General features: G+C 38.7%; 1 protein-coding gene across 1 annotated transcript; it reads right to left on the bottom strand.

Moving 5' to 3' along the window:
• Window positions 1-1273: 1273 nt before the first annotated feature.
• LOC146618775 (HHIP-like protein 1) lies at window positions 1274-17618 on the bottom strand. Its single transcript, XM_085370430.1, has 14 exons — window positions 17313-17618; window positions 10439-10703; window positions 9653-9932; window positions 9410-9535; window positions 9188-9331; window positions 7565-7677; window positions 7174-7314; window positions 6956-7030; window positions 6511-6637; window positions 6150-6295; window positions 4996-5077; window positions 4475-4557; window positions 3819-4115; window positions 1274-2046 (listed from the first exon to the last, which is right to left on the bottom strand). The coding sequence occupies exons 1-14, from the start codon at window positions 17616-17618 to the stop codon at window positions 1274-1276; spliced, it is 2958 nt and encodes a 985-aa protein (XP_085226556.1).
• Window positions 17619-19913: the final 2295 nt, after the last annotated feature.

Raw genomic sequence — 19913 nt, 5'->3', positions numbered from 1 at the left:
GCTTATTCTGATTTTATATTTATTTTTTTATTGCCTCTAAGGTATCAGCTCTAAAACAATAGGCAGTACTTGCACTGTGGAATTACTTATTATTTATGCAACAACAGATAATTATGGCCTATCAGGAAACAAAAAGATCTTCAATGTTTATTCCATCTGACCATAAAATGTGTGGATGTTTATTTGGGGCCACAGAAAATATCTTTACGGTCAGTAAGGACTGTTTCCACAGTTTCATCACAAACATTTTTACTTCCTGTTTAAGGTCTACGTGTAAGTCAAGAAAAGTCAGTGACAAATGGGTCAAATGCTCTGTAAACTGTCTCAGAAATTTCAGATTAATATATTACAAATCCTCATTGTTTTACACAACAAAGTGCTTAGAAGTGTTGCTGAAGCAGAATCAGATACTGTTCAATAAAATTCACTGACAGCAAATAAGAGACTTAGAAGAAAATCACTTTGCAGTAAACTTTATTTACATCACAGGCCCCCTGTGCCTTTAACATCTCTTTATGTAAACCTGGAAACATTACATTCAATCCGCAGAATGTCCAGCATTTCCTGGTTAAAGATAATTTTTTCATCTTAAAACTACATTCAACATGTTTCCATGTGCAATTTATTTAAAATCTGCCTCAGAAAATAAATCTAGTAAAATTATGCATTTAAAAAATGTTTGTGTGTTCTAGCAGGATTTTTTTTTTCTTTAAATGTCAAGGCACCTCCAAAACTCACTCAATCCACCAGTTTTTAGCTTGATTTGCATCATGAACATTATGAAACCATTAACTGCTGAGTACCAAAATTAATTTAAGTACAATACTCACAAGGGGTTAAGAAAGAGTCCCTTTTGTGAGCGGTAACACCGTGTTTATGTAATTATGGTTTAGATACTATGTTGCTGTTTACTATAATCATCATTGTTTCAACTTGTAACTGATTATTATCTTTACAACTGTGGATTGAGTGAGTTTAGAAGGAGCTACTTGCATATAGATCACACAAAGCCAGTGAAAAGTTGGATGCATGCTCTTCTTTTCCACTTCTCTCCAAGACGCAAATAGAGCAGTTTTAAGGTAACGTGCAGAAATGCAAAAGCAGGATAATACAAATTCTGAAAATTGCAATTAATTAAAAGTCATCCTTAAAAAAATGTGTGGGATCTAATAATCATTTATACAATCACTGTCTGTATGTGATAGTCCCATATATTTTTTCCAGTTTTTCCAGTTCTCCCAATGCTTTTCCCTTTCTTTTAACCAACTCCTTGCTAACCACAGATCACCCCTACATCTTCCGCATGTGAGCAGTTATGTTTCCCAACCCTGGACCTCTTGCACTCGAGCAGTGATCTCTCCCCACCTTCACACTCCACATCATCCAAGAATATCCTAACACTGTCGTCCGCCTCCCCCAGGACAGCCCTCTTCATCACTGCCAGGGCAGTCGAGAATCCAAGCTGACGACACACGACACTACCTGACTTGATGGTGAAAAGGTCATCGCACACTGTACCCCACTGGCCACGGATGAAAATTTCCACTCTGCCTCGATCTGGCAAACCTTCGGCGCTTACAAGTCGCACTGAGCCAACCCGCAGCCTCCACCCTCCTCTTGCTTTCTTGTAACCTTGACCTCTACCCCGTCCTCTCGGCCTCTTAAACACTTGGTTGCCCTCTCCTGCACTTTCCAGCTTCTCACCAAGCCACAGCTTTTCCTCCTGTGTTTTAAGCAGCGTAGTGTTGATTAGTGGTTTCTGGGGCCTGTAGGATGGTACAAGGGGCGTCTGGTTGAAGTACGGTGGCCATGCTGTGGTCATCCTATGGTCAGGAGCTTTTGGATAGGGTGTGGAGATTAAAGTCATGTGGGGCTGCTTCAGCAATTTTGTGGATGGAGTGGTAAGGAGTTGTGGTTTGAAATATTGTGAGGTGGTGCTAGGGGGGTACTGAAGGGGTCTCCCATGTCTCCCTGATGAAGGTGTGGTGATGGTTGGGGTTTTTGCAATCCTAGATGAGTCTGCAGTCGTGGAGGTTGTGCGATAACCTGATGAAGAGACAGAATCACCCTTTTTATTTGTTTTATGAGGTGCTGAAACTAATGTTAATATAAAACAAGTTTGACATTTTGGGAAACAGAGGTTGTTTTGTTGTTAAGAATCAGATGCAGAAAAATCATATAAATAAGAGGATATTTTAGCGACTAATTAGCCTGCTAGGAAATGGGTTATGTGCAAAGTTAGCAAGTTAGCTAGCTATACTACTCATTACTACTCATTACTATACTACTATTTTTTCTATTATCATTTAAATAAAGTGTAAATACATCTAGAAAATTTCTGTATTCAGACAAAAAATGTAAAACCACCATTTTTTTGGTATTTTATATATGTAGGTATTTAAATAAGATATCATGTTGTTAAAATGCTAGCTTTAGCTGTGCAGGTGGCTATATTGTAATATATTTTTGCAGTCCATGTTCTAGCTAAGCTAACTAATTAAGACACAGCACTGACCTTATCAGCTGGAAGCACATTTCCCAAAATGTTAAACTGCTTTAGGACAATTTTTCATTGTACTATTTGACAAAGGAAAAATAGTATCAACCACAAAGGAAGGACGTAGACACAGACACAAAAGGATGAATGTCCAAACTGAGGCTGATGCAGAACAATTTATTCATAATAAATTATGCCAAAACACCTGATTTAAATTAAAGCAGTGCAAAAACCTAATGCATAAATAAGCACCATTTATCCTGCTTTAGCTTCTTGAACCAGCCAAAGAATAGCATGTTAGCAGGTCTGAAGTTGGGATTCAAAGCCAATTTAGTCAATTCCACGATACCTGAGTCGGGCAAAAGCTTGTGCAAATGCAAATGGCTTAGTCTGAATAATTAAACTTGTGATTAAAACTAAGCCAAGAGGGTGAGGCAGTAAACTCAGTTATAATTAAGATAAACAATAATTTTACAGCATTTTCTCTGCAAATTATGCAAATTATTTTCCATTCCCCATGTTTATGTTCCAGTGCACAGACTTGCTAAACTGTATAGACAGGTGAGATGCAAAAATGAATTCTTAAAAAGCTACTTATTTTTTGAATGCATATTGATTTAAGAAAAGTCACCTTTTGTTTTTTTACTCTGGTTTTTTTTTTTTTTTTTTTTGCCATTTAGGTTACAGTATGGCTTATCTGCCTCAACAAAGTAGAGAAAATGTCCAAGGGGCATATTTATCAAACTTTTTAAATCATTTTATGTGTTATTTATTTCTATATAAATATTCACAATATTCTTAATCAGTTCAAAACGGTGTGTAAAACCAGTTAAAAGGCCAAAAACTATATAGCAAATTATTTAGTTGAAGAAAAACATAAATAACCCTTAAAACCAATTTAAATATGATTAAATCATAAAATTTTAACATGACCTTTAGGAGATACTGCTGATACTTTTTGATCATGAGAAAGCCTGCATAGATTTTATAATTACCTTATTCCAAGAAGGTGTGATTCCCCCCCCAAAAAAAGAAAGCTAAGCTAAATTATTAGCACTTAAGCCTAATTTGCAAAGGATTTTACTTAGAAGCAAACATAAATTTAGTAATTAAGATGTAAAAATGTGAAACAAAATCAGAATGTAGGCGAAGAAACCACCAGTTTTGGCGTTGCTGGCTTCTCCTCGTGCCACGGTGTGAACCAGTCTCGTGGACTTATTTTTAGTCTTAATAGTCAAATTAGTGGTTGGGTTAGCGGTTTGGCTAGAAACTGGGTAATCAGTGGAGCTAGCCTGATAAACGGGTACACCAGCAGGCCTACCAGTGGACGAGGTTGTGGCAGGAGTTGTTGCTGCCATCTGGACAGTTCTTGGCTTTACTGTTGTGGTCGACGCAGATTTTGTTGTGGTTTTGAGAGCCAGTGTTGTTGTTGGTAATGTTGTCTTTCTTGTTGTTTTTCTTGTTGCTGCTGTTGTTGGCGGTGGCTTTGGTTTTTTTCTTGTTGGCATTGGAGGTTTTTTTATTACTATTCTTGTCTTCTTTTTAGTTGTTGTAGGTTTTGTAGTGGTCGTTGTAGTAGGAACAGCTGTGGTGGTTGGTTTCTTGTTGATTACATACTCTGCAAAAAAGAGAAAAATAAAATAAAAAGAATTATGCAGTGCTAAAAACCATCCGTTGGATACCTGATGCAAGAAACTGCTTTGATTTGGTAGATTTATCAAATTTAAACGCTCCCATTAAAGTGAACAATCAAGAGACATCAAGAGAAGCCAAAAGAAACCACATGCATATTAAATAGCATGTTTTAACCATTTATTTACTGCTGGAAATGTAACTCACCAATTTCTAGAAAGAATCACTTGTAAAGTGCCTTGAAAAGCGCTATATAAATCCAATCCATTATTATTATTATTATTAAAGGTTGAAGCAGGGCAAGGAAATTCGAGAAAAAAACACCACTTTAAGACTTTCTTTTACCTTCTTTTGGGTGGAAATGAATTAGTTTTCCTTTTATCTTAACAGGTGAAGGCTTGATGCTACACTTTCCTGGTGGTGCTCTCCTGTTTCCAAGACAGAAAAGATTAGTACACATGCAATATTGGGTACTATAAGCACATATGTATCTTTTCATTTATTTTTTTTATGTTTTGTTTTTAATGGTGTTTAGCAGCTTCCACTTTAATTGTAGTGTGTATTAGTGCAGAGATACAGTCAATGAAGATAGATTAAATAAATAAGATTTAAAAAATCTGTTTTTCTTATTTCTTTCTTTTTGCCTGGATTGGCTAGAGAGGGATGGAAGATGATTGTGCTCTGAGCACTTCTTTTAACATTTTAACATGTTGCTGCACTGTATTTTATTAGCAGCATTCCAACTCTTAAAACCTCCATCATATATAATTATTGGGTTCACACTCTCACACCTTAACATCACACATCCATGTAGTTTAATGAGCACTTAACTGCTGATGAAGTAAAGTGATGCATTGGCAAGTTACCTGGAAGGGTCCACTATCTTGTAGATAACGCCACCTCTTGCTGTCGCACTCGGGACTCCTGTGGCTAAGAAATACAGCTCACCTGGAAAAATTCACAGACGAAATGGAGAAAGAGAGCAGCAGGCAGAGACGGCAGAACATAAAAAGACAAACGGGGAGATTAAAAAAATAGGAAGCAGTGAGCAAGAAAAGAAGGAGATAAAAAAAGAAAAAAATTTAAACAACAGGAACAGAGGGAAATATTTATGATGACAACAGATGGGAGACAGAAATAAAAGAGGTACAAAAATAGCAAAATGGGGGAGAAAGAGAGAGACCAAAACACTACTCTGGGGAAAAATATTTTAAACTTTGCTTTAATCATTCGTCTCCAATTTGCTTCCTGAAATTATCAGGAAAGAAGAGAAATACAATTTTTTAAGACCAACACAAACCTAAACATTTCCTAACTTAGAAATCATGCAGTTTAGTAGTAATCTAATTTCATTAACAATAACACCAGTAAAAATATCCACTTTGGTACTTCACACTACATGTGTACTAGTTAGAAATAATTATTTCTTTTCACATTAAGCCACACAGACCAGGAAACCAGTAGGAAATCCTCTGGAAACCAAAGACATGTAGAAAAATAAATTGTATTTCCGGACTAGATGTTGAGTGTTTGCTCTTGCTATGTGAAATCAGTCCTAAAGAGGGCGCTACACCAAAAACATCTTTGATTGTTTTGGTTACTAAGAGACAAAACTGCCTGTAGTTCTCATGCAAGAAACTTACTTGTCTGCAAACATTCGTCAATTACTCACTGAGCAGTAGTAAAACTGTGAAATGTGCAACACAAACTGGAAACAGAAAAAAAGTTACACCTTTTTAATAGTGTTGGCTGCAGGTGTCACAAGGAGGGTTTCAGTGCAGTACCCTACATCTCTTTGCAACCTATTTCACCAGCTGTCAGCAACCTCTAGCAACCCCAACCAGTCTGAGAATACACATTTTCCACAAGCAACTGGCAGCTGCCAGGGGATTCATGGACTGTTTCTAGGTGTGTGTGATTGGGGCTCAAGTTTATCGTTCCATTATAAATGTACCTAATTAAATAAGTGATGCAGTGTCTGGTAGCAATACATCAACACACCGACCCACACAGTTATTACCTGCTTCATCTTCAGCAAAAGAGATGATGTATTTATAGTAACTGTTGATAAGTTTGGGGAATCTGCAGGTCTGGTCTCTTCCCATGCAGATTTCATTGTACTGCCATTCACCTGTGGTAACGTTCTCCCTAAGAGACATCAGACGCCTAAACACAAACAGAGATACATATAATGTTTACGCATAGCAAGAGCTGTAGTCCAAAAGCTTCACATCAATGCATTTTTACTGTAAATTATTAAATCAACCCTGTGCAGAGCAGTTCAACAGCACACTGACTGGACACTGATTAGGTAGAAATCCACAAAAACAAAAAAGGCTACGAGTGTTTTCATTTGAAATTTTAATTTTACAAACACACACCCGCTCATGAAATCCCCAAAGATGTAGAGTCCGTTAAGGTTGGGCATCTGACAGCCTCTGTAGATGTATCCTCCTGTCACAGACTTGCCCAGCTTGTGTGGATAGGCAAAGATTGGCAAGACATCGTCTGCAAACACATAAACAAAGATCAGACCTCGTTTATTATTCAGTGTCACTGCTACATCATTGTAACAAACAGGAAATATACTGTACCCTGTAAGAAACCTGAGCTCGTGAAATTAAAGGACAATGAAGTTCCGTTATTTAAAATCTCTTTTGAGTTGACAACAGTTTTTTTATTCTATTCTAAGGAGGCTTTTACAGAGAACAAAGAGTGTGCTGTAACAATTTAATTTACAAATTAAATATCTGTATAAATATTAAATAATTTGGTTAAAATATACTTGTATTTATGGACTTTCAGTAACCCAGACTGTAGACTCACCGAGGGATGAGTTTTGACAGAGTTTACGATCGTAGCAGCTGAATCCTTCTTTGGCTCTCCAGCCGTAATTTCCTCCTTAAAAATAAGAGTTGACACAGTAAAATTACTCAGCAAAAAAGTTCTACAATTTATATGTATTCAAACGGTTTGATGCTGGAAAAATTGGAAATCAACATATTAGAAAAAGAAAATCATCCTTCAAACTACAATTATCATACCTTTAACAATGAGGTCTACCTCTTCGTATTTGTTCTGGCCCACGTCACCACAAAGCATCCTGCCTCTGCCTTCAGTGGTAACGGGGTCACCGCGGTCAATGGAGCAACGCCACATGTTGCGAACTCCATAGGCATAAACCTCTGCAGGGAAACAAAGAAAGAAATACGTGGATGGAAAACACAAACAAAAATGACATCCTCTGTGAGGACGCACTTCTGACACGAACAGTCATTTTCCAGCTTTGCACAGAAAGAAAAACACAGTCCCACCGCAGTCCAATATTATGAGAGAAAAGCTAAGCTAGATTAGCATTAATAAGTGTGCCATTCAGCATCTTCAAAGTCACCAGACATGATCACAGTCTTCCACACAAACAGGAAATTCATTTACCCGGCCGTGCCTCCTTCTCGCCCAGAAATGGGTTGTCTGAGGGAATGCTGTACGGGGCACTGTTATCGTTGAAGTCAACGTCAACACGCAGCACCTTGCCGAGAAGTGTTGACCTATTAAACGTAACGACCAGACAAAAAAGGAAGAATGACTCAGAGTATCATAAAGACTGTGGTGACTGAATGGTTCAACCGTAAGTGTTTATTTAACGCCAGAAAAGCACGGTCAGATCTGTTTTGCAGTTCTGTTTGAATGAATCTGAGTAGAGAGTATAGCTCTGGACACTTCAAAATCCATCCTGCTACGTCTATCAGCAGTCACATGAACAATGGACAGTAGTGATCTGAATCCACTGGCTGTCATAACACTGACCATCAATGTGGGATAGTTTAGCATGAGCTGTTTCTTTCCTTCTCCCTACCTTTCTCTCCCTTGTTGTTTCATCTGCTTAGAAATGTAAGGAAAAGAGGAACTACCTTCACAAATGGGTGTAATTTCTGTATAAAGAATAATTTAAAACAAATATTATTAATGGCCTTTATGGCCTTTTTCCAGTGTCCACTTTTTCCAGTGTTTACCACCCTGCACTCACTCTCGCTCACTTTCTCTCTCCCCTCCACATTCCAGTGTGTGGTGGTCCATGATGTGTGTAGTGTGTCATGTCAATATTAGACTTGGCAGGCTGCATTCCCAGAAGAGCTACTACGGCTTGTCAAAAACAGCCTCAGGAAGAGACAAACGGCTAAATTGTCCATCTCTGGAGAAAAGGTGCTAACAGCTCTAAATGAAGTCCCAGTTTTGGAGGAAGTTTACTTGCTTTCTTGATACAAACATTAAAGATAGATCGCTATTTTTGTCAGCCCTAAAATGCAAACCTACCTATTAAATGTGACATTATTGGTGCATTTCACAGGATGAAGTATTGATTTACAAAACATGAGGAGCAATATTTGAACTCCCTGATGCTCTTTTCTATTGGCTGAACTTTGTGACTTGCAACCAAAGGTTTTTTGGCTTTATCTTTAATTTTCTGTGCTAAAAATTCAAAAATAATAAACTTCAATCAATGCAGCTCTCGGTATAATGATAAACCATAGAGGAGGAATGCCTATTTGAAGTGTTTTGTAAATTAAAGACTGAAATCTCCATAAACTGGCACAGCACAGAACCTGGCAGTTATCATGAATGATTGTTTATGACACGTGCAAACAAAGTTTTCACTCGTCACTTTGAAGAAATTGTTTTGAATTATAGTCTTTGCAAAACTATCATTTATAATGCCCTCTGTTCAATGCAGAAACGTTCCTCATAAATTTGATCCTTTTAATTAGATTTGATTTGAGAGGAATTTAACTATCTGGAACCCATTTTTGGCAGGACTCTCTGACGCTTTACCTGCTCCGACTCGACTTTGGTATTTTGTTTATCAAGTCAACATCTTGACAACGTCATGAGGCCTCGTGAAGATTATAAAGATGAGCATTCTTCACAATCACAACTATGTCTATTATATTTGCGTGTTATTTGAGATTTCACATCTTCTTTAACACAAAATGTGAAATCAACATTGTGGGTCTATGCATGCATCCAAACATGCAAACACATTAGTTAAACAGTACTGACTTGTTTTGTGAATTGCCAAACTTTCCAAAGGGATCTCCAGCACGGCCACCGTCACCTATGAAGATGTACAGATACCCATCGTGACCGAAAAGAAGCTGTCCTCCATTATGATTGGATGCTGGCTCCACCACCTCCAGGATGGTTCTACAGCAGGAGAGATGAGAAGATGATGAATGTATTTGTGTCATTTAAGACCATGCAAGGACCTACTAAATACAGCACCTCTCAGAAGAATGGTCTAGTTGATTATCATCATGTGCTGATACTGTGAACTCGCTGATTCGTATTCGTTCCTCCTTCTTAACAGACACAGAGTAGTACACGTAGGCTTTTCTGACAGTGGTGAACCTGTGAACGAAACAGAAGCTCAATGGAAATGCTGCATTTCACATTTTGGCACAATGAATTTTTCCTTTGAAAACTAAATGTTGCTATTTAAATGTGTATTTTGATTGGAAAAAAGACCTAGGGTGTAAGGCTATGCAGAGGAATCCCCTCTCGTCTCCAGCCCACGGGGATGTGAGGACGGCTTTAGTCAGGTTGAGGAAAGGTCGATCGATCCTAGAGCCGTTCGCCAAGTACACCCACACATAACCCAGCTGCTCCGCAACAAAAAAGCGATGAGTTCCATCATCTGCATGGATCATGGCCACAGGGTTACGGAGTCCATTGGCAACTTCCTGTAAGCACAGCTCCAAACATCCTTCGGGATCTTCATTTAGCAATCCCAGGTTAGCATTTAACTCTTAGGGTGGGGGAAAAAAGACACGGGAGAGTAGATTGGCATGTGTCTAATCACATGTGCAAACTGAGTTGCAATCAAACTTGCAGAGATTTGCACCAAATTAAAACTGTAATTATTTTACAGCAATGCACTGTACTTTCAGCTTCTGTTCAGGCAGTTACAAATCAATATGAAGAGCTCTTCCACCCACACTTTCTTTCATTGCAGGGATTTTCTTGGTGAGACAGTGCAGACACGGATATTTTCAAATTCATGCATGTAGTTCAGACTGTTTGCATCCATCATTAACATTCGTACTAATGATTTTAAACATTTCACTTTAAGCATGCTAGCTGGTTTGCTGATGTGGAGCATCATTTTGATACTGACGCTGACATTTAGCTCACAGATTGATGTGTTTAATAACAGCTTCAGAGCTATCAAGGCTGTATACTCTAGACCTTTTTCTGGGCTAGTTACACCGAGATGCATTTTTTTAACCTCTTCATACAACATGTAACTCATACCTGCATTTGTCAAGACACTAGGATAGCAATACTCTTTGTCCTTCAACACCAGAAATTCACAAAACCTTCTGTGATCTTCTTCAATTGTGGCAGTCAGGTTTGCAAACTGCTGTGAGTTCCCTACGTCCTCAAGCAGGAGGCTGAGCGTGTACCGGCACTGCCGCCAGTAGTCAGAGCAGTAATCCCCACAGAGTCCAGGTAGCGCCCTCATGGGTGTGTCAGCGTCCTCGGCATCATACAGGTGGGCAGCATATGGAGAACACTCCTTCAAAGGACAACAGATACCGTTTCATTACATATGATTTAAAAATGTAAAACTTTTTTGAGCTAATATCAAAGGTAGAGTTACAGAAATGTATGAGATTCAGTAATGAATCACTTAAATGGATTTGTGTATTTGTTCTTCCACAGCCTCTGGGCCTCATTTTGACTGGGCAAGCCTGAGATATATGCAGCCTGTCTGAGTGCGGCCTGGTATAAATGGATCCCAGGAAGGTCCACTCAGTTATTAAGTCACAACCACACTGTCCACACCCAGAATGGTGTGCCTTAGGCACAAAGAGCCATGGCACCCAAACCATCATCATGCAAACTGGTGCGCTTTCATTTGCCAGAAAAACCAAACTGATCCAGTAAACAAATCCCAAACAACAAACCAGCATAAGATTGGTTTGGTAGATCAAGAGTGTTTAGATTAAATTTGGTGTTGTTTCTTGTAAGGGCTCATAAACCTATTTTCACTTTGCAGTGAATTATTTCTGACATCAGTAAAGTTTTCCAAATAACTGTTTTGGTATTTAAACAAAAGTAAATATTTAAATAAATAAACATAAATAACGTTGCAAAAGATTTAGCTCATTTAGCACAGATCAGAACAGCAGATATGGGATATTTTTGTGTTGTTTCACAGTCTGACGCTTAATCTCAGCTGTTTTTATATATGGAGATTATTACAGTGATTATGTAAGTGGTGGATTTAGTTTCAAAAGCACTTTAAAAATTATGTCACTGAATAACGTCAACGTGGACAAAACGTGTTGTTTTTAATCCTGTCATCACAATGCCTCTTCTGGTAATTATTTGCTGTAACATTTTTGCAAGGACATTGGTAAATGAAAACATGTACTTATGTGTTTTTATCTAAAAGATTTTTTAAGTTTTTGTTGTCTTCATTGAGCCCTGGTTGAAAAATAGTCCCCAAACGATGGACCAATGTCACAGAAGTTGCCTGGACGTCTTTGCTTGACTTTCTAGTGAGAGAAACGTTTGTGTTGAAGGATTTCTTTTTGCAATCTCTTCCTTGATTAGAATGAAGCAAAAGCAGATATTCGCAAAAAAAAAAACCTTCAGTGGTTTCTTGACCTCACAATCACAGGCTTTCTGGCTCCTTTCTTTAACTTTGCACTCAAACAATTGCATTTGATGCTGACACTGAATGCAGTGATGCAACAGCTGTTCGCCAAGTACACCAAGTACAACAGCTGTAAAACTCTTACCTTCAGCATTCAGATTTTTTTTTAACAGTCTGGGTACATGTAGGAAAAGCCTCATTATGAGAAAAAGATCAAAGCAGTAACAAGGGAAATAAATGGGTGATGTCCTGTTAACTAGTGAATCTACGTACTGGAAAATAATATAAACACCTGCCATTTGTTTTTTTGTTTTTTTGTTATATAAATCTGTTGCGCTTGCCTTTATTTGGTAAGACAAAGTACATCAGGTAGAAATGGATGAGCAGTAACGTATTTAATTATTTGTACCAGCAGAGCACTTTACTCCAGAGTTGTTAAAAGAAAGAAAAGATCCTGTAACTCAGTGCAGTCTGGGGCAAAATGTAAAGATTTTAAATTTATTTATTTTAATATAATTGTTTGATTTTTGTTTCTATATGCAAACCTCTATCTAATCTCTGTTCTATGTAGAAACAGTACCAACAACCAACTGTCTCTAGTTCAATTTTTCCAGTGGTACAAAAAACAGTTTTGACCAGGAAGATGACGCCAGAGTTTGAACAGTGTATTGTGGGTAATAACTGTTTCGTCATATTTACAATTTGGCAATCGGGCAAATATAAGCATTTGGGTATGTAGATATTTATTACTGCTTTATTACAAGTATAGTCAGCCAGACCTTGACCAGCTGTGACCAGAACTTAAAACTTGACCTTGATTTTTATCCTAATTACCACCTGTAAGACTACAAGGCCGTCTTTTGTGTTTGGTGTATATTCCTGTGAGCAGATTTTTTTTAAGTATTTAGACCACAATTACACACATATGGACAAACTCACAGTGTCAGTAGGTAACATGACTCAAGCTGTAGCCCACACTAAAATGGATATGTTTAAATATAAAGGTGTGACAAATCGATTACTATCAATACTTTTTGGACACTGTTTTGTCTGTTTTTTTACTGTATCACATAAAATGTTTCATCACAGTTGCTGATCATACAGTAGTCCATCAAACTTTACATTTCTGTGTCTGTCTTTGTCTTTTAGGGCACAGATGGCTTAAACTGCTGTTCCATCCAAGTGTTAACTGAAACACTGACTTTTATAAATCACAGAGAACGGGGAGGTGGGGAGTTTGGCAAAAACAGTCAACGCAGACTCTTGTTGAACATCTTGCTAGTACTACTGTGGAAAAGATCAGAGTGTTCTCTGAAAGAGATTTCTCTCTACTGGGCCAAACAAAAGCTGTGTTCAGTCTGAGATGCTGGAACTGCTGATGAAAGGAGTAAACAGGCATGTGGGGCAGATGCTACGTTCAAGGAAAAATGTATAAGTTCAATAAGGTTATGAAGGTATAAGGTTATGAAGACGTTTTCTTTGCTTGAAAATGAGAGACATGTGTTGGCAAAAAGGCAGAGCAAACTGCAAATACTGCACATGATCTTTTGTTTGACCAAGTCATGCTGAAATCCCAGCCATTGTCCTATTTTGGTTCCACTATGATAGGGTAGAAATAAGGCATGCAGCTACAAGCAGCTGTTTCTAACAACGCGACCACTTCAAGCTGCTATAATTTGGTGTTTACGCCGTCAAATTCAGAATAGACTCAGATTTTATTCCTGTCATCTCACATGCTCCAGATTCTCCACTGACTGCTCCACACGCTGGTGTTTTATTGTAGCTGAGAGACAAAAAAGAGTCATGGTAAACAGATGAGAGGTAAATGTGTGACCCTGTCTGAGGAAATGACACAGGCTGAGTTTTTAAACTGAGAGAGCAGTGTGAAACAGCCAGACACATTGCTACCGTACTAAAAGCTTGCTTATTAAAAATGCAAGAGGGAAACAACTAATCTGGACTTCTGCTGCTTGGTGCAGTGCTCACTAAATGTTTTTTATCCTCAAACAGCCCCTTTATGGGTCTTGTTGAACTGAGGGTGCTGCTAATGGTTTATTTGATGACAAAATAAATGAAAACCCATCGAGAAAGCCACGTGAAAGCAGAGCACAACTATAACACACAAATGCACACTCTTTTCAAGGGCAACAGAATGCCCTTGAAATTATCTCTATGTCTGTTTTTATTATCGTTAATTCATTTGTTTTTCTCTTTTCTTTATGCCTGACATTATCTTCACTGATTTTATTCATCTCTTCTTATTCCTGTGCTTTTCTTCATCCTTTTTCTCTCTGCTCCTCTTTTGCAGCAACCTGATATATCCTGGACCCCTGGCCTGAGGAGGAAATGGTTGTTTGTTTGGTCAAGTAAGCAAAGAACAATGACAGTCTTCCTCCCGTCTCCCTGACTCACACACACACACTCATTTCCCACTCTGTCTCTCTCTTTAATATGTGTCTGCCTGTCCCTCTCTTCACGCTGTGATTGATATCAGTGCTAGGAAGCTTCCGTTCTGCAGCTGGAACAGACGGCTTCAGTGTATGGCTTTTGCCCTGGTTAAGTACCCTGGCAGCGGGGTAACCTGACCGCCTCCCGGGCCTCTTTCACCTCAAATTATGAACTTGGGAGCCGAAAAACCACAGAGCGGACCATCATCATTGAAAAAGGTTTAAAAAGTACACAAAAGCATCAACATACCTCAAATGGAACCAAAAATGCATTCTTTATTTTTAACATAACTTTTCATATAAAGCGCTCATGTAAATGAGAGTTTCTTTAAAGGCTTTTTGTTGCAGTCTACACAGCACGTGTATCATGCTAAACTTTTTGAATGTATATTTCGTCTGAGCTCCACCTATATCCAGCAGTTGTAAATGGTGCGTGAGTCGCAGCTCTGCAATTTTACTCGAGATCCAGCCTGCACTGCTTGGTAAGAACCACATCAGGCTATAATTACCACAATAACATAAGTCTATATTTTTGGACGATTCGTCACCATCTTTACATAACGTATGATGTATGAAACTGCCGGGAAGCCGCCAAGTTTGTTAGTTTTCATTGTTTCCTTGTTGACATCAAAAATTAAAGTGTTATTTATGGTAAAGCTACCCACCCGATTATTTTGGCTTCTGCATAGTGAAGCTTTTATCTCAGTTATACGGCCATGACCAAATTTGTGCTGCACCTATCATTTAATTTGTGCTCTGGATCTGCACGTAGTAAGCGTCTGAGCTGCAAAGTCAGGGCCTAATTATGTCATCAGTGAGTGGGAGTGGCTTCAAGGGTTATTCCAGGAAGGGAGGGGCTGGATTTCAGCACTGGGATCTGTTTAAGATTAAAGAGCTGAAAAAGGAAACTAAAACACATTCACACTAAAATAGAAAAACTCGTTAGAATAAAAAATATCCAAAACTATTAACAGAGACTAAAAGTTGAGTATTTATTTTATTTTATGTTCTGTTTTGCCATGTTCACTTTATTATTAGTAGTATCATCATCATCATTAACTATTATTAAAAAAATGAATTTCCTAAATATGGGATAAGGAAAGTATTTCATATCTTATTTTTATCTTATTTTTTATTAAACTGCATTGCAAGAATAACACAATAATGCATTTGGAAAGTTTTTTTTTCATGCCAAAATTGTATGAGTCAATGCTTTTTAAAACAATATAAGTTAAAGAAAAAAAAATATTATGTTCACCTAGGGATTGCTGGTTCATTTTTCTACCTCTGCCTTATGGTCTCTCTGCTGTCATTAAGTGAAATTCAGTTGTTCCCCTCCACACCTAATGTTGGCACAGGCACTTCATTCAAATATTGCCAAGTCTTCTGATGGCGTAGTTAAAACCTTAATGCATATTTTTGTGAGATTACTGGAAAAGTGAATGTGCTGTTAAATTGTTCTGCAATTTCATACAGTTGTTCTGGTTCAAACTCTGGAGACTGGCTGTCTTATGCTTATGTCTGTGCCTCATCTGAGAAACTAATGTTTTCTGGCACATAGTTCACGCTTACTTGTAACTTTACCAGATAAGATGACACAGACTGTTTTTCTTTGACCTCTTTTTCATACCAAGGCTGCTACCTGGCTGGATCTAAACACGTTAACTTTAGCCATAGCGCCGTCACCTTTATTGGCTTCTTTAAAATGTTCATGTTCAGCTGGTGAGGGTGATTTAAGTGTCTGATTAGGTCTCTTGCTAAGAACATTTGCCGATTCTGTCCCAATTTACTTTGCCAGTTTTGTGTTTTCCCTACTCACAGTAGAACTCGCAAATGGCCACAGCCAAATGCTAGCAGGTGGCTGCATGAAAAGGACCAGCTCACATTTGAATGCACGTGAGGCTAGCCAACAGGTCACCAGTCAGGACCAAGAAGACTGCAAATTATCAGATTTCCAGTCAATCAGTCCATTTCAACTTTCTTGGCTTTAAAAAAAAATGATGACAACTAATCTGTGATTTGTTTAGTACATGTTTGTGAACAGATGACCATGCAACATCACCTCCATGGACCCAGACATTTTGTGTCTACATCAAATAGCAGGATTCACTGGAAGAATCCACAATTTTTACAAGCCTGAACATCATGTATCAGGTAAGAAGTCCAACCAATGGCGCGTTTTTTGTTTTTATTCAACAGGTGTCCCACTCCATGCACCTTAGTTGGTGAAGTTGTGGCAGAAATTTTTGGATATCTATGTTTTCATTCAACACCCATGTGTACTGTCATTTCATCAAGAAGAAAAGTTAGCAACAATAAACTGAACGGTTATGCGGTACAGTAAAGGAATTACTAACATATTTTTTGAAAAATCCACCGTAGTGTTATATGAACATTTAAATCAGGCCAGATGTCTGATACACACCACTCCATGGGTTGCATCAGACCCTACAATAATACAAATTAAACAGAGAAAACCTCACCAATCTTATGACCCCCATGAGCAGGTGCTCTGGTGACAGAGGGAAAGAAAACCCATCGCAATCATTCATCTTCAACTCTCTTAGCAAAAGGCAGCCTGTTCTTGATTTTGGAGGGTTTATTTCCACTGGATGATCCTTTGGGCTTTATATTCACCATGTTCAATTTACACATCGGTTTGGCTTTTGGTATGAGTAACTGCTGTCTAAAAGCATCATGTATTCATTAAACTGTTAAAATATTTTGTTGGTTCTCCTTTATGATGAGCTTCTTACACATGACTAAACACACTTATATCTTCCTGTTGGAAATATGTAGTAGAATTTATTACCTGCTAAAACAAACCAGAGGGGAATCTGCTTTAATTTAAATGTAAAAAGTCACAATTGTGATGCTAGATTAGAGGACAGCATATTAAAATAAAATAATAAATAAAATAAAATAGCATAATAAAATCTAGTTATTATACACACAGTGGAAAACATGAGTTTGAATTCTAAACTGAACATGTGTAACACAGTCTGATTTGAATATTTGTACCTATACTCATCAAATCAAAGAGATCAAATCAAATTAGAATAAATGTTTCTCTTACCTGGCAGAGGATGCTGCGTACATATTTGCCACAGGCTGCATAACCTGAATGGTCAAAGTTTTCCATAATGTTGTAAAACCTGCCCGATATCTCCTCATCTTTTTCCACATCACAGCACCCAAACTTGGAATACTCCTTGCAGAAGGCCAATGGCTGCCTGGGCTCAAATGGAGGCTTGTAATCCAAACACTGAGGGTGACAGCTCCCCCACCAGGTACGGAGGAGCAACAGCAGGATGGGGAGAAGGTGGTGAGGGGATGTGTGCTGCAAGATGCATCTGGGGACCAAATTGCAGGTCTGTATCATCGTGCTGTAAGTATACGCTCTCTCAGTTCTGGATAGTTTGTCTCTTGACCCAATATTGTAGTAAATGAAGTCAGTGTGAATGTGGTATTTGAGTTTAGAAAAGGTAAGAAAAGGAAATGAGTGTACAGGTTACATCACGTCTATAAAGCGCAAATATGAAACTGAAAGTTAAAGTGGAATGTTTGATGTTTTCATTTGGTGTGCTTGTCTCTGCAGATTCAGGCAGCCATCAGTGAGCTTATGTCTAGAGGTGTGAATGTGTGTATGAAGTGACCCTCCATCACAGCTGCCTGCCAGCTGGCCAGAAACCTACAAAATACTCAGGATAACTCCAGTTAAATCTAACTCACACAACACACTCACATGGTAGGCTAACCTCAAGATGTGTGAGACAAAAATGAGGTAAAATATAGTAAATCTGATCCAAGATCCAGTGAATTATTTTATTCAGGAGAACTGCAGAGCAGTCCTGAAGGTCTGTCCAAGCAATGTCCCAAATTTCTGTGATGAGAAGAGTTTACTCAGTCATATCTGCATAAACACCTGCACGTCACAGCAGAAGCTCCTGAAAGAGATAAGGTTCCCGTCACTGAAACTGACCATCAATCACATTGCAACTTATTCTCAAAAATAAGTTTGTTGGTGCACTAAAAGCAAATAAACAAAAGTACTAATCTTCTTAGAAAGAGGGACTAACCTTACGAAAAGCAATCGAAAATGCTGCACCCTCAGCCACAGTTTCTGAAAAATATTTACTTCTAGCTTGAAGTCACTCGGAGAGTCTCTGCTCTGTGTTTGGTCTGGACGTGCTCGTTTGCAGAAGCCATAGGTACAGACAGACAGCAGAAGAAAGTGAGAGTGAGAGGTCCTTTCATTCAGACACAGCCACGCTGCAGCTTTAGCTGAGATCCCTCCCTCATTGCTTCTTTCCTCCTCCCCCTCCTCTCTTCTTTTCATTTGCTTTTTCACTCTCCTACAAAGACACATGCATTCCTTCCCATAGCATGCGGTCCATATTGCCCTGAAGTTGCAACTTTCTACCTCTTCTTCCTCTGAACTCCCCCACCTTCAGCATTCCCAGACCTCCTCTCTGTGTCTAACAGTTCCAGACAGACTTACTCACACTGGTGAGGTCGAGTGTGTGTGTGTGTGTGTGTGTGTGTGTGTGTGTGTGTGTGTGTGTGTGTGTGTGTGTGTGTGTGTGTGTGTGTGTGGTCAGATGAACTGAGACGTGTGCTGGAAGCAGAGACCAATGGATTCTCCAGGCACTATTCCAAACCTGAATCTTATGTTTAAGAGCACAACTGGCAAACATTTGCAACTAATTTGTTTGAATACTTTTAGTTGAATTATAGCTTCTTCCCAAGTCAGAAAATTAAAAAAAAAAAAAAGGGGGGGGGGGGGGGGGGACAGTTAAGAGACCTTTAAACTTCTTATATACAATGTTTCTCTACTTTGACTTGCTTCAGATTTATATAATTTATATTTTAATGCATTATAATCAGCACAGAGAACATGACTCTTCAGGTTTTTGCAGCTCATTCTTTTAGTTTGAGATCAAACACTTTACCGTCTTTACCGGGATCCAAACAACACAGTGCTACAGATTGTTCAATGACCCCCCCGGGCAAACTCATGATTGCTAAGAAAAAATTGTTATTCTCCTACTGGTTGGCGAGTGGTTGCTAGCAGTCACCAGGTGAAACTGGTTGCAAAGACGTATAAGGTGCCCCACCAAGGTAGTTTTAAAGATGCCCGTTTGTCTGTGGACATTTGCTAACTACTTGCCAAGTAGTAGCAAAACTTGGCAAGTAGGTAGCCAATGTGTTTGAGTAGCTGGTTTACAGATAAGTGAAGTTTTCCATATAAATTTGATATCCTCTTTGCAGCCAGTTTCATCCAGGAGCTCTGAGCTACCATAAGCCATCTGGTTAGGGAATACACATTTTTCCCTAGTGAGTGGTCACTGCCAGAGGGTCACTGACAGGTCTGCAGGCATCGATGATTTTAGCAACTGATTTCACAGTGCCGGCCTGCAATCCACAGCAACCACTCTTTTCGGTTGCCACTTTTCGTGTCCAGGTGGTTAATGACTTGTCTCTAGACCTGAAATAAAGTGATAGGTTTGTAGCTTAAATTACACAGCAAAGCAAGACACGAGTAGGCAAAGTTCTTTATGTTTCTCGTGCACGGGAGAGAACTGGACAAACGGCGTTCCTTCGCTTGACCCCAGTTGCTCTCATCTGCTCCCCCGTAACACTGCTCTTTTATTGAGGTTACATGAATAAGCATAGG

This window comes from Diplotaxodon limnothrissa, linkage group LG14, assembly GCF_057381915.1.
Source record: "Diplotaxodon limnothrissa isolate DT_005_m linkage group LG14, D_limnothrissa_male_GT1.1, whole genome shotgun sequence".
Classification (NCBI taxonomy): domain Eukaryota; kingdom Metazoa; phylum Chordata; class Actinopteri; order Cichliformes; family Cichlidae; genus Diplotaxodon; species Diplotaxodon limnothrissa.
This window is presented reverse-complemented; position numbering and strand designations above follow the sequence as displayed.